Genomic DNA, 14,168 nt, shown 5'->3' on the forward strand with positions numbered 1-14,168 from the left:
TTCTCATCCCACCGCGATTCCGACCCGTAGAAATTTCTGTTTCAATCATCATTTCCTTTGGAGAAGCAGGTCCGGAAAGACGACGACGGACGAAGTAGCGAGAGGGAAAGAGAAAGATAAAGAAGAGAGAGAGAGAGAGAGTGAGAGTAGGAAGAGGGACGAGGAGAGTAGCGGGCGGGACCCGTTTGATTTCGTTAATTCTATAGCCCAGGGCTCGCTGCTTTCGCAATCGACTTGTAGTAGCATAATCAGACTGAAGATTCTGCACTTTGTAAGACAAACTGTTACTCGTGCATACACGCCACCAAGATAGAAGAAAGACACGCAGCAGCAGCAGCAGCAGCTGACTTTCGTTCCCTCGTCTCTTTTACTCGTTATTTTCTAATTCTTTCTTTCACATATACACGTAGACTGCATTAAAAAAAAATCTACTATTTTTTTGTTCAAAATTCAAGTCGAAAATATCGTTCCAAATGACGAAAAAAAGATGCTTTCCAAGTTTCAGCTCTTCGTGTTAATATTTATAATTTTTATAACCTGCCAACGCATCCGTGTACCGATCGAGCCATTTTGGTAGGGAATTTAACGCTCCGCAACGAAGGTCTCCCGTCATTTTATGGCAAATCTACTGTTTCAAGTTATTTAAAATCGAAAGGTATTTAAGAACCTTGAACAACTTTTGAAAGAGTAAATTTGCCATGAAATGACAAGAGATCTTCTTTAAAGAGCATCTAGTTCCCTACAAAAATACTTATTGGTCTTATCAGTACACTAACGCGTTGACAAGTTATAAAATTCCAAAGTAAAAAAAAAAATGTCCATGTTATTTAAATGGAACATAGAAAAATCGCGATGAGGCGGCTCTAAATATGAATATTAAGATATGAAACTAGGACAGTATTTATTTTTTTTTTTCGTCATTTCGAACAATATTTTAGACTTGAATTTTGAAAAAAAAAAATTGTCGATTTTTTTATACAGTCTACTAAATATATATATATATATGTTCTACAGTGTTATCCGTATATCAGCACATCTGTATCTTCTTCTTCTCTTCTATCTCCTTTTCCTCGACACCCTACAACAGAGGACGACGATCAGGCGGAAAAGCCCGCGGCGTACAAGCGACACGTGCTGTTGAAATGAATTTCTGCAGCCGCAATCAGGGCCGCGAGCTTGTGCTTCTGACATGCGGGATGAGCAGGAGGAGTTGAAGAGTTAGAAAAGCGTGAGAGAAAGAGGAAGGAAGAGAGGCGGGTCTACTCCGGGGCATCAGGGACTTCGACACAGGGAACTGCATGGATATTCGAAAGGTGTAACATATTACAAAAGCAACCGCAGTTCATTCCTCGTTGAGACCATCGCACGATCTACGTTCTCTTCCTACGTTTCCACATCCGTACGTTCCGCATCACGTACCCTCCGCATATGTATATATATACACGTTCACTCTGTGTGAACGTCTCGCACTATCCATCTCTATCCCCCCCCCCCCTCTCACTCTTCACCTCTTTGTTACCCACGGGATAACGATCCATTCCCGTACGTTATACGATCGTCGTTGCAAGCGTGACTAATGCTGCTTTATGTTGCACATGGATATCGTGTGATTCAAACAACAAACTAGATACCGACCATATCGTCGCGCGGTTCAAAACGGGACACTGCGCGTGTCTGTAGAACGCAATGCCCACGAAGCAGCATACGGAGATACCTGATCTCGAACAATTTTTTCGTTCGATCCATTTTCAACAGGTAATACGTCCAACGCGTGCTTAATCGACGAACCATTATCACGAAATGATGGAATTACACATCTTGTAAACGATTGACTGTGAAAAAGAGAAGATTCTTTTATTTTCTCTTTCTTTGTCTCTGTGCACCGTTGAATAACGGGTGGACTAACATTTTTTTTTCGAATATCAAGCGATTCGATACATACGATGAACTGAGCATTGTTTCATCGGTACAACGAATACCCCTACGGTACACTGCGTTCACGATCAGATCTCTATGGTCCCTCCCCATCATATTTCATTATTAGTTTCTGTGCACAGGCTTTAGGTGTGCTTTTGTATCTTCTATTCCTCCTTTTTTCCAATTTTCGTTGCGTTTCACCCCGGGTAGAGCACAGAAGCAACTTTTTCATAAAAAAAAAAATACGCGAAACCATTCCAACGAGTGATGGAATACGCACGTACACTCTATACTAACAAGGCCTCGTTTCAACCGACATTGGAGATGCAACATATACATATATAACGCGTTGCAGCTACTGTTTCATTGTACAGATCACCGCTGGCTTTTCGATAATCTCATTGTGCCGGAACATCGATATTTCTGAAATCCGGTATATTACACACACACGTGAGTTGGGTGAAAAAAAAAATTAGTTTTATGACACGTACCAAATACAAAGTAACCGTCGTCTCTACCGAGAAAAATTCACCATTATTATCGAAAGCGATAATCAGGATAAGAAAAAGAGATAAAATAACCGCTCTATCCAATACATTGATTAAACTTACATGAAAATGTAGAGCGATACACGATTGCAGGTATGGTACAAAGAATTACAAGCCCCGCCATGACGAATATAGTGACCCACCCTATATATACGCGGTCCTTTCACGCTTTTTCTACTTTTACGTTCCGTTTTTTTTTTACCGCATCAACGTTTTGCTTTTGTTAATTCCAGGTAAGCACAAAGGTGTGTTACACAGCGGTACGTATACGTACGTATAAGTCATGTGTACGGACCGCGGACTCCTCGCACACAAGTTTATAGATACGTGTGTGCACACAGCAGAACACCCCGGGATTTCAGAAGATGAGGGGAACGAGAGGAGAGAGAGAGAGAGAGAGAGAGAATGAGTGAGAGAAAAGGGAAAAGGAGAAGGAGAAGGGCAGGCAGAGCCCTGCAGCAGCAGGCAAAGTTGCTGCAGGAACGAAACGGACAAGGCAAAGGAAGGCGGACAACACAGCTGGAGTGAAAGAGTGAAAGAGTGACTGAGGGAGAGGGAGAGGGAGAGGGAGAGGGAGAGAGGGAGGCGGAGAAGAAAGAGAGAATAACGTGACCCAAGGCAGTGATACTCAAACTTTACGTTCGCTGACACAATGAGCATGAGGATGGACGCGTGTGTAAAAGTCGCGCGAAAGAGAAATGGCGCAAGGAAATTTATTATTTCGTTGTTTCCAAAGCTTTCGTGGTTCCTGTAAAGGATCTCACTTGTTTCTTTTTTTTATTTTTTATTTTTTTTTTTAAACCAACATCGCACATCGAAACAGTATCAGGTTGAAGCTTGTAGCGTTATTGTAATGATGGATTTTTGGAAAAAAAGTCGTTATTTTGCAACTTTAAGGAGTAGTTGAGATTTAGTAAACTGTTAATACAGCGTCAACAAACTGAGAATATGTAAATTCAATTTCTTCATACATTGCAAAGGTGAAAAATATTAATTTTTATTTCAACGATACATTAACGTTACTAACTTCAGTCTCGTGAAAAGAAATTTATTCACCTACAACACGTGAGACGAAAACAGATCTAGCAGACGAAAACGACCACGACGACGACAGAGAAAATTGAATACATTTCTTATTCGTCTTTACAGCTTCTTTTCCAAGACAATTTTCCGTTTCTCACGTAGGTGTGCAGGTATCATACATCCCTCCGCGTATCTCTGCAGGTAATGGATACCAGTTCAATCTAACCTACTTTACACCTATATATATATATTATATATTATATATATATACACACATCTGTGGATTTGAACGTGGAATCTTGTTGTCGGAGAAAAGAAGCTGCTACAGGCTTTTCAAAGTTTGATACAAAATTCCCACAATTTTTTTCAGCCAGCCTTGTCCCAAGCCCAGAAATAACAGTTTTCGATACTGGTACCTGAGAAAGACATTAGTGCTGAAATAAATCTCGAAAATAAGTTTTCAAATATTCATAGCTTCTTGTTAATTACCTATTCATTTGTTTATTCTTGTCCTTTTTAATAATTTCCGATCGAATTAAATGAAATCACAACGATTGGGTTAATATTTGAAAATATATACAGATAATGTGTACAATTGCATAGCTTGAAAACAATTAAGTAGATTATGATTCGTTGTCCAGAGCACCAACTGCCTTTTTCCTTCCAACACGTTCTATATGTTAGAATAATGCAAGCGCGGTGTAACAATAATTGTCAAACTGTGTTGTAAGAGTCCGCAAGGAAAGTGCGAATACAGCCGTCGTCGGTGACGTCAACAATGTATTTCAATATATTTAGGTATACATACATACCTAACACGTATTGTACATAATATCAGCATAGGTACGAGTACTAGTCAATCAACGAGAGAGTCACCGGCAGCGATTGTAATCTATCGACTTGAATGAAACCTTCATTTCGCGTAAAAAAACGAAAATACTTAAATGCCGATGTACTATGTATTCAGTATAATGCTATGCACAAAAGGTTCACGAAGAGACGGCGACGTGACGAATTCAGCAATATTCGCAATCGAACGAACGCTTTCGAATACTAAAAGCAAAATATATGCTTCTATTGTTCGTAACGATTTTTGTTCCCGTTACAAAGTTACAAAGTGCGTGAATACAATAACAATAATATATGACAAAAAATATAACAAAAAATCATGTTTATGATTATAGACAAGAATATGACTTCTAGTATGCCTGACGTATATGTTTAACAATTTGCAACGGAAGTATCCGTCTGTCCGGATCGAACTGATATAAATGCGGAAAACAATATCCTGTGCAAAGAAGTGTCATTAAACGAGAAGCTTGATGAAAACCCGTACGACCCACGACGACGAAGACGACGGCTAAAAGCTTCCTCTTGTACAACATGACGGGAATTACATCCACACGCACACATATGTGCGAAAACACCCGGTAGTATCTAAAATACGCTTCACACGTAACACAATGGCCACACCCGGGTGGTGGTGTTAATGCGTATTGAATTATTTTCGCGTCGTGTCTCATTCTCGCGTATATTGCGGATTTCCGACGGTGACACGACGATGCATGCTGCCGGTAGCTGTATAGATACGATTAAAGCGAGCTAGATTAGACGCGGAAAAAGTGCCGCGTAAAGACTTCGTCTAAATACCTTATATACCTTCTCGATTCTCGATTCGCGTATACGCATACGTATGCGTGTATGTCGTCCAAATAATTCACTCGTACGTACATACCTGCAGCAGCGCAAACGCCGCACTTGTATGAAACTGCATCATCAACGACCCACCGACGACCCAGATTCCTCAATTCCAATTTATGCTACGTGGGCAGAATGGATCCGGCACATATTCATATACCAATTATGTTGCAATTTCTAAACGGCGCGACGATCATTAGATGGATACTCAACGAACGCATAAATATCTCCAATAATCAACCGTACTCAACAAAGGTGTGTGTAAAAACATACGAGGGTGAAGATGGTGAAAATAGTGAATCCGAAATCTCTTCCTACGATTCTTCCACTCCATTATTCCAGCTTCACGTATGATACCTAACAATTATATCCTGAAAGGTATACCAGAAGCAGCAGCGGATACGCAACGTACCGTTACGTTACAGGTATATGTTTAATATGTAATAAGAGAGAGAGAGAGAGAGAGAAGATCGTCGAGCGTCGCGGAGCGTCGGTGCCGTTAAAGCCGTCGTCGTCGTCGTCGTCGTCGTCTGCCAAAGATAAGCGTAAAGATTAAACATAAGCGAGAGATATCGAAGCGCGGTTATTTGAGTAGCTGGTGTAGTACCTCCGAGATAAGAGAGGAGAAGACGTGGGATATACGCACAGGAACGACGAAACGGAAACGCGTGCATGTGTATAACGGAAAGATTACGCACGCGTATATTATATACACTATGGGTGACCGATGATGCACACCTTCTTATACGCTTATACGCGCCACGTGATACCTAACGGAGAGAAGTTGTAGAGAGAAGAGCAGGCACGGAGGCAGGGATGCATTCCGACGATGATTGCAACCAAGGCAGCTGCAGCGCCGCGACGCTGGGAAACGCATTAGGTGTAAATGAAACGACGAAGAGCCGCAGCCGCAGCCGGCATTGTGTGAAAAAGAACGGTGAACGCAAGCATATCGAGATGCTGCGAGAGTAGTTTGAAAATATTATACCGACTCCAGTGAGATTAATTAATTTATTAATTTATTAACGAACTCGTGCACGGTTCAGTTGTAATACGCGGGTCAAGTTCGGGTCGTCGCGAAGCTCTGCAGATAAGGACAGAGCTGAAAAAATACTGTACACACTGGCATGAATAATATATTTTCACACATGCGTATGGAACTCAACGTCTAGACGTCTTCTGTCTCTCCGTATGTTCGCTAATAACAGTATCGACGGTAGTAACGTTGACGTAACGAAGCGTCGAAACAAAACTCGTTGATTTAATATTTTGGAAAGATTTTTAGAAAGTTTAGTGTTCGCTATGTATGAGTACGTTTTGCTTAAATTACGAATTACCGAATTTTAAGCAACCCTGAAACTGCTGCGAAGTAGGTAGCGTTTTTTCTTGAATATGCATAGTTATATTAATTAACGTTACTAACTTCAAACTCGTTGCTAATAACTCCAGAACTACCGAACCGATTTCGTTTCTTTTTTGTTTTTTCTATGGACAGCTACATCGGCTGGCCAGGTTTTAGGCCAAGTTTCTTAACAACCAGATCGATGGTTTCAGAGATGAAACGCTTATTCGATCGCTGACAGAACTCTTACAGGTACAGTAAAGTTACGCTCAAGAGTTTTTCGGTGCTACAAAAAAGTCCATGGAAGCATATATGGCTATATCTAATAATTTCGGCTGAATAAGAATTCAACAATATTAGCTAATGTACGATGTAAACGTACGCGATAACGAATTGCGAAAGACTTCCTTCTCCTTCGTCGTCCCGACTCTTTTGTACATTATTTTACCCGTAATCCGTCTATTATAGCACACGGGACTTTGTTTTCAGAGAGAGAAATAGAGAATCTCTCGAAGCTGACGACAGTCGTGTCAAAACTGTGGTCCTCTACCGAAGCGCGCGGCTAAAACTAGTCGGTCTTTTTACTCTTTATATCTCCAAGACTTTGTTCTCAGAGAACGCTGCTTCGAACTTCTTTCAGGTGATACGGATGTTACACAACTTTATCTCCTCTCGTCAATACCTTTCGTTTGACATCTCGCACGACCACCTCGCCCGCTGCGATGTGTCACACTAGCTGTTTGATTACCGACACATATATAACACGTATCGTGCAGGCAGTGTGTAATATTAATCACGTAGTAAGAACGGAGCTCACTCATAATTATTCTTAGTATTAGCATGGATGTATTTTCTTTTCAGTTTACAGCTTGTGAGGTGTATTCAATCAATACATTCGGCGCGAATGATTCATTTTCTGATTTTTCTGTATAATTTTTTTTCTTTTTCTTTTGGCACATCCCAACATACGCACATACGAATTATTCTTAATTCCGTATTCTGTTTGTCTTTCTTTTTTACTTTATCATCGTACGATAACTTTTCTTTGAGATTCGTATTCGAATTACGTTTATAAATAAATGTTTTAGAAAAAAAATTTAATAAATACGGTCGTTATTTTGTATGCAGATTGAGAGGATGAGAATAAATATTTTACTTGAAAAGATAGCGAAGAACTAAGAAAATAAGAATATTTCGTCGTATTTTCAGAAATTATCATTTTTAAAATTCTGTACCGGGAAAAGCATAATTTCGATAGAAAATAAATATCGATATACGGATGAAATTGTACCAATAGCGACTCGAGTTTTATTTTCTCTACAAAAACCGTCATCGTTTAAAATTGTAAAATAATCCATCCAAAAATTAGTTATTCTGATTAAAAAAAATTCCGCAACCCGGATACCTGTCGGAAGAATTTCAGCCATTCCAAACTATTTAAGACAAGGAATAGCGGCATTGTTTAAATTTAGAACGTTAGAAAATAAAGGCGACGCGATTACGCGGGCAACGATCAGCAAAACAATTCCTCCTCTTCCTCCTTCCCCCGACCGACACGTTTCACCAAAATTCCTGGAACGCCATGAATAATCGATCGATTTTCAACGCCTCGGTGTAATGTGACGTAGCATTTTGCGGCGAGGTTGAGTGCCTCTGATCCGAGGGGACCTCGGCAGGCAGGCAGGCAAGCAACGATGGCCGTGAGTCGCGACCTGCAACTTCGTGCAGCCTCCTCTTCGAGGTGCGTCATGGTCGCGGTGTTGTTGGTTCGACGAGGAGAATGAAACGAAAACGAGAAGAACGAAGCGGGACGAAAGAGGACGGAAACCGAGGAAATGCTACGCGGTAAGATCGGAAATATCCAACCGAAGCTGAACGGCTGTTGTTGTTCTTTACCGGGGACATTTTTTTTATTAATGTTTTATTATTGTTTCGTAACACTGTTTTTAACGCGATGTTGTCGTTAAATATTTATTGTTGTTCGATCGAATCGCGACGACAAAAGAATGATCGATTCGTTTGGTCTGTCTCAAGAATCTGTACAAAATTCTGTAACCGTTACGTCGAGTTTGTCCGCCGGTCGACAGAAATGGTAGAAGAAAAATAATTAGATGAAATTTAGAACGCAGAAAAAGTAGACGGAGGAGCGACGAGCCTGCGGCGGAGTGGCGAACTTTCCAAGTGACGGCGCAGCGGCTGTATTGAAAATTGATACCCTTCTTTATTCTTTCCTTGTTCTTTCGTTCTTTATTTTATCATTTCTTTCTCGCAACGTCAAGCAGCTCGTTCAACGAATAAGTTACGAAACGCCGGCCAACTTTCCGAAGTGGATACGCACGCAGTGATGGGTTGGTTCTTTCTAAGCACCTCTCCTGTCTCTCTACCACCAACTTTAGAGAAATTTCATCTATGGAGAGTCAATAGAGTATGAAAAACGATCGTTCCTCATCTCCAGGACCGCCCGCCCGATGCTGAGAATTCAATACGAGACGAGACAGTCGAGAGATCGAGGAGGAACAGCGAAGAGTTTGACGCAACACTGTGGTACGTAAGAGGGAAACAAAGAGTCGCGGTAACTACTGGAAAACCTGATATAAAATGTATGCGAAAGAGCTTTGTAACGTTGAAAAAATAAATCGCAAAGTTGACCGCAAAAATGCGTAGGTTTAAGAATCGCTGCGAAAACGATACGAAGAACAAGCAGTTATATGATACGCCGATCATTGGGTAAATACAGTATAGACATGTGCTACAAGGAAAATGCTACTTAAACGCTAATTAGACAAATTTCTCCGTCAAGTGATGTGAATTTTGATATCGGACGGAAGGCGACCTGGCAATTTAATTAAATTAACTTGTTAACCGGGGTCCGTCCGGAAGTTTCGACACCGAAAGATATGAAGCTTGATTACACTGTCGAGGAGTTGAAAACGGCTCGAAATAATGAGATTTCAACGCGTGAGGTATTTCGCGAAGCTGAAGCCAGCAGCCAGAATTCACCGGTTAAACGTTTTGAACGTTTTGAAAATACAAAAATGCGGTTCTGTTTTATCCTCACAATTCTATAAAGGTATTCGGACCTCGCCATCTTGTTCGAACGAACATTGGAACGTTTTGCTGCTTGTCTTCAGCCTCGTGGGTACTTCGCAGGCAAGTTATGCTCAAAAGGGATGGGAAAAAATTATAAGTTTCTCACTTCTTGGATAGTATTTGAATAAAAGCGATTATACACCTGTCTTCGCACCAATCCATATTGTCATTAATTGTGCGATGTACGGAAATAGATCAACCGTGTATGGGTACGTAAGAGGAACGTTAACCAACTCGTTCTACTCACGATATCCCCGTTCGCATCTCATGCGTGACGCATATCGGGAATGACGTCGCTTTCCTGCTGACTTATACTTGGAACAGCGTACACGCGGAGCGGATAGGTATCGGGTTGTATTTTTCATCAGCATGGGTCGCGTATAATGCACGCGTTAGGAAGAAGGTGAGCTGTCGCAAGACCGTGACTAACTAATTTCCAACAAACAGCGAATAGAATCAAACATTCCGGACGACAACCTGCACGATCGGCAAGTATCGCAGGCACATGACTCGACTCTCTGCTGTTGAGTTGTACGTGGAGTATATTAACCGACAACTGTGACGAGGACACGAATCCAATTCTCTCCCCCCTCCACTATCTCACTCCCGTCCTCTCTCTTTCTCTCTTCGACATTCAGCCGCAGCTGCAGCATTCTCAATAATGACAGTGACCTTGGACTCTCGGAACCAAGAAGCGAACAAGAGATTGGAAGCCCGCTGCTGCTACCGCCGCTGCATTGCGTGCAGGTTCCTCAACCTGAATCCAAAGGTAGAAAACGGCTGTCGATGTTGTTCAAGCCAGGATGGTAAAAATCTTTGACAATCGTTCAAGAGATCGATTTCAAATCGTTGCGATTGGTTGAATCATAATCGATGTTCGAAATCGTTTAGTATCTCTGAAAAATTTATCAATATCGTTTCAAAGTATCGAAGATAAAAACTTTGATAAGACACAGTTTGATATTCTTCGGGAACATTTCAGAATCGTTCGAATTGGTTGGAAATCATATCTCACGAGTAGGTATTTTCGCATTGTTCATAAACTGTGCAGGTGACGCGTGAACGAGCAGAATAATGTAGCGCAGCTGCACCAATGCAATGCTAACATAGATGAGGCTGAAGTTAGTAACGTTAACGTAACGAAACATCAGGGGAAAAAAATCATTATTACTCAATTTTAGAATGACTTTCAAGAAGTTGGCTTTTCAAAATAAAGACATATTTCGTTTATCAGGGTTTACACTTAATTTCGGACATTTATTCCTAAACATGCATCGTTACAATAACGCTACCAACTTCATCCTCGTTAAAGTTGAAAGATCGGTAAATTATCAAATACAAAATGTGATCCGTTAAAACGGGAAACTTTAGAGGGAATCGCGGTTATCCGATCCTGTTGGACGAGATGAGCTTCTCCGGCAGAATGGAAGCAAAAGCCGGAGAAGAAGAAGAAGAAGAAGAGCCGGTTGAGGCATTCCAGCGGTTGGGAATGATGGCGGAAGGGGGGGGGGGGGGGGGGGGCAGGTAAGCAGAGGACGAACAGGTAGGATGAAAAGAAGGCTAAAAACAAAAGAAGTAAAGCAACAAGATGATCTACCTTACCGCCATATAAGGTGTCCGATCGGCGCTGCTTGTTGGGGTCCAGCCTATTTCTTTCCCCTTGTACTTGTATCGTCCTCCGGGTTTATTTCGCGCACAACACTGCTTTCAAATACACACAGTCGTCACAGAGAAAACACAAAGATAGAGAGAAAAAGAGAGAGAGAGAGAGAGAGAGAGAGAGAGAAAATTAAAGATAGAAAGAGAAAAAGAGAGAAAGATGTATCAATTATATATTACGATAATATTGAACTTGCACCACAAGACGCCGCGCGACGACCTTTGTTTTACGTATCGATATATATATATATATATATATATATATATGTGTATACTTATTCTTGACACTGTCGCCGTATTCACTTGTGTCAACGATCAGGATCGATCTTGTTTAATCACTGAAATAAACTTTAAACTATACTCAACTGTAACGTCAGATCACTAGCACGCAGTTTAACCTGCACTGCATATGATACACATCGGATAGAAAAAGCACAAAAGTAACTCGCGAGGCACTCGTTTTGTCATCGGTTATTGATGTAAATTCTTCGTCAAGGTCACTGAACGATATAACAACAACAACCCCGCAGGACAATCGGCGATATCGTCATCATCCTCCCAGACACCGTTTTCCCGAAAATCACCTCGATAAAACCATACATCGACAATTGTATAATCTTACCGTGAAAAATACTCAAGGTATACGGAATAATCACATTGCGGCCGGCGGCGGGTTCCTCTCAACAACAACATCAACAACAACATCGTCGTAGTCGTTTAGTCGTGCATAAACACCTTATTACTCGCAGGATCAACAAGCGGTGTGAACGTTGACGCGGAACGATCGAACAACTCGTCACGTGACCGACGCGCACTTCTTTTTTTTTCCCCAGGCCAAACTCTCCGACGAGCTCCGAAGAAGAATAACGAGAAGTACGAGGAGGCGAAGAAGCCGTTTTTCTCTACTTCCGTACCACGCGGGCGTCAAACTCGGCGACCGAAACACGACCGTTGACTCTCGACTTTCTCACACGCAGCGCATGCTGGACTACGGCCGACTGAAAAGCGCCCGCAAATACGGAACGAAGCGTCGTCGACGCTGCTGCCCTCGTGCGGCCGGCCCTCGAAACTAATCTCAGAGACGCAAGCTACGTTCGACAGTCTACTAGTTAACTTACTACGGCATTCTAGTCTAATTTGCGACCGCCCCCCGCTGCCGACGCACCTTTTATTCCGAGGACGAGTTATGTAAGCGGTAAGTAAACCGTCGTCCTTCCCTCAATCTTATCGTCGGATTTTTAATCGACCGTGTAATACGCGGCACGTTGTCTCTATGTTTGCTCATCCCACACCTCGTGCGTAAATAGCCTGTCCCCTTGAAGGGGGTTGCCCTGGTCGATTTTGACGTTGACTTATGCGTCTCCCAGATATCAAAATCCACGAGATAAGAGGCTTGACAGCCCCATTCGACTCCAACGCATTTTCATTTTAGGTAGAAATGAAGATGTGGCACGGATTATACGAAATCGCGACAGTAAATTCTTTTCGTTTCTTTGCTTCTGCGTCAAATGAAAATATATTCGAGTGCTTTTGTTCGGAATTGCCTGTGTACGCGAACTTTTTACAAAATTCACTTAGCAATTGCAGTTTTTAGTCGAATAAGAAAATTTTCTACTAACAATTTCGACCAGCATTCGCTTCGGCCGCCATATTGAATTTATAGCTTACGGTGGCAAACATCGATCGTAGTGAAAACATTGTTGTGACCAAAGTTCAAGTTTAGATATCGACCGGACCTGTGGAAAGAGACGTAAACATTTCGTCGGGCGATCGGAAGATGTGTGTAGAGCGTTGTTTGCAAGTAGTCGTACCGTGGCGTCTTTCGAGATTATACGTCCGTAATTCTAGCAGCCAGCCGAGATACCTCTCTCTCTCTCCAGGACCCGTCCATATTACGACTTCTAGTAAAAAGTTGAAAATCAGCGAATTACCCACTAAAATAAATTGCCCTATGAATTCAATATGGCGATGAAAAAAAAGGTATGTTCTTTTAAAAATTCGTTTTCTACTATAATTCTAAAATAAAAATAAAACAAAACTCCGAGTTTTCGTCTTGCAGACTATTTCTAAAGGATGGAAATCAATTTTCCTGAATTGCAGCTGAACGAATATGAACATTACGGTAAAAGAATGTTTTCAATCAAACTAGAATCGAGATTTGAATCGTGAAAACTGTTGGGTAATTCTCATAAAATATCATGTTTTCGACGTGAAATACAATAAATGGTCGGATATTTTTTACAAAATTGAGAATATTCTGCGAAAAAATCACGTTCCGAGTAAATTCTGAAAACAATTTTTATCTGCAAGCTTAGCTCGCCACTTATCGTTAGTTGCCACGAGAAATCCGGCGGCCACTCGGGACTGATTAAAATGCTAATCTGACGAACTCGTGTATTCATCCATCTGTATTTTACCTACCTATTTATATACACGCATGACCGCAACATGCGTTTGTCAAAATGTGATATAACTCTTGTCCGGCGGATAAAATATGTTCCAACACCTCTTTGCACCATTGAAATTGACAAATGATTTGCAAAATTGCAGTTATTCGCGCTGCTGGACTACCTATAAGGGCGATTCTGGGAAACTGCCTGCAGAGCTGTACGCATTATTCGCGGCTATGCATGAACGGATCGGAGGGCTTCCACTTTCCACCCTGCAGCCTGCATCCCATAACCAGATGCATCGGATTCTCAGATATGCGGTAAGGATGTCCTTCTATCTTTCGATATTGAAAACGCGGAATAAGGGAAAGAGAACTTTAGCCTGCGGTACGACTTTATTCTATACGTATATATAGAGGTTATTAAGTTGCGGGAATTTTTTATTTTCAATCTTTGAAAAGAGAATGAGAATATTCAAGTTTTTTGCTCGTTTGATTTGGT

General features: G+C 41.4%; 2 protein-coding genes across 5 annotated transcripts in view; one reads left to right on the forward strand and one right to left on the reverse strand.

Moving 5' to 3' along the window:
• kek5 (kekkon 5) overlaps positions 1–12,289 on the reverse strand; it is a 177,425-nt gene extending 165,136 nt beyond the window's left edge. The window contains exons 1-3 of one of the 4 annotated variants that reach the window (XM_046632984.2): positions 11,900–12,289; positions 11,553–11,615; positions 11,221–11,319 (exon numbers count right to left, since the gene is read on the reverse strand). The gene's annotated coding sequence lies outside the window, so the exon portion shown is untranslated. The other 3 variants (XM_046632985.2, XM_046632983.2, XM_046632982.2) reach the window with 3 other exon arrangements.
• Positions 12,290–12,385: 96 nt separating this feature from the next.
• Positions 12,386–14,168, forward strand: part of Gycbeta100B (guanylate cyclase soluble subunit beta-1-like) — an 87,598-nt gene continuing 85,815 nt past the window's right edge. The window contains exons 1-2 of the mRNA XM_069137091.1: positions 12,386–12,472; positions 13,828–13,987. Of these exons, the coding sequence (XP_068993192.1) occupies positions 13,904–13,987 (84 nt within the window). The 5' untranslated portion in view covers positions 12,386–12,472; positions 13,828–13,903. The remainder of the gene's footprint in view (positions 12,473–13,827; positions 13,988–14,168) is intronic.

Source organism: Neodiprion pinetum, chromosome 6, assembly GCF_021155775.2.
Source record: "Neodiprion pinetum isolate iyNeoPine1 chromosome 6, iyNeoPine1.2, whole genome shotgun sequence".
In the NCBI taxonomy this organism is placed as follows: Eukaryota; Metazoa; Arthropoda; class Insecta; order Hymenoptera; family Diprionidae; genus Neodiprion; species Neodiprion pinetum.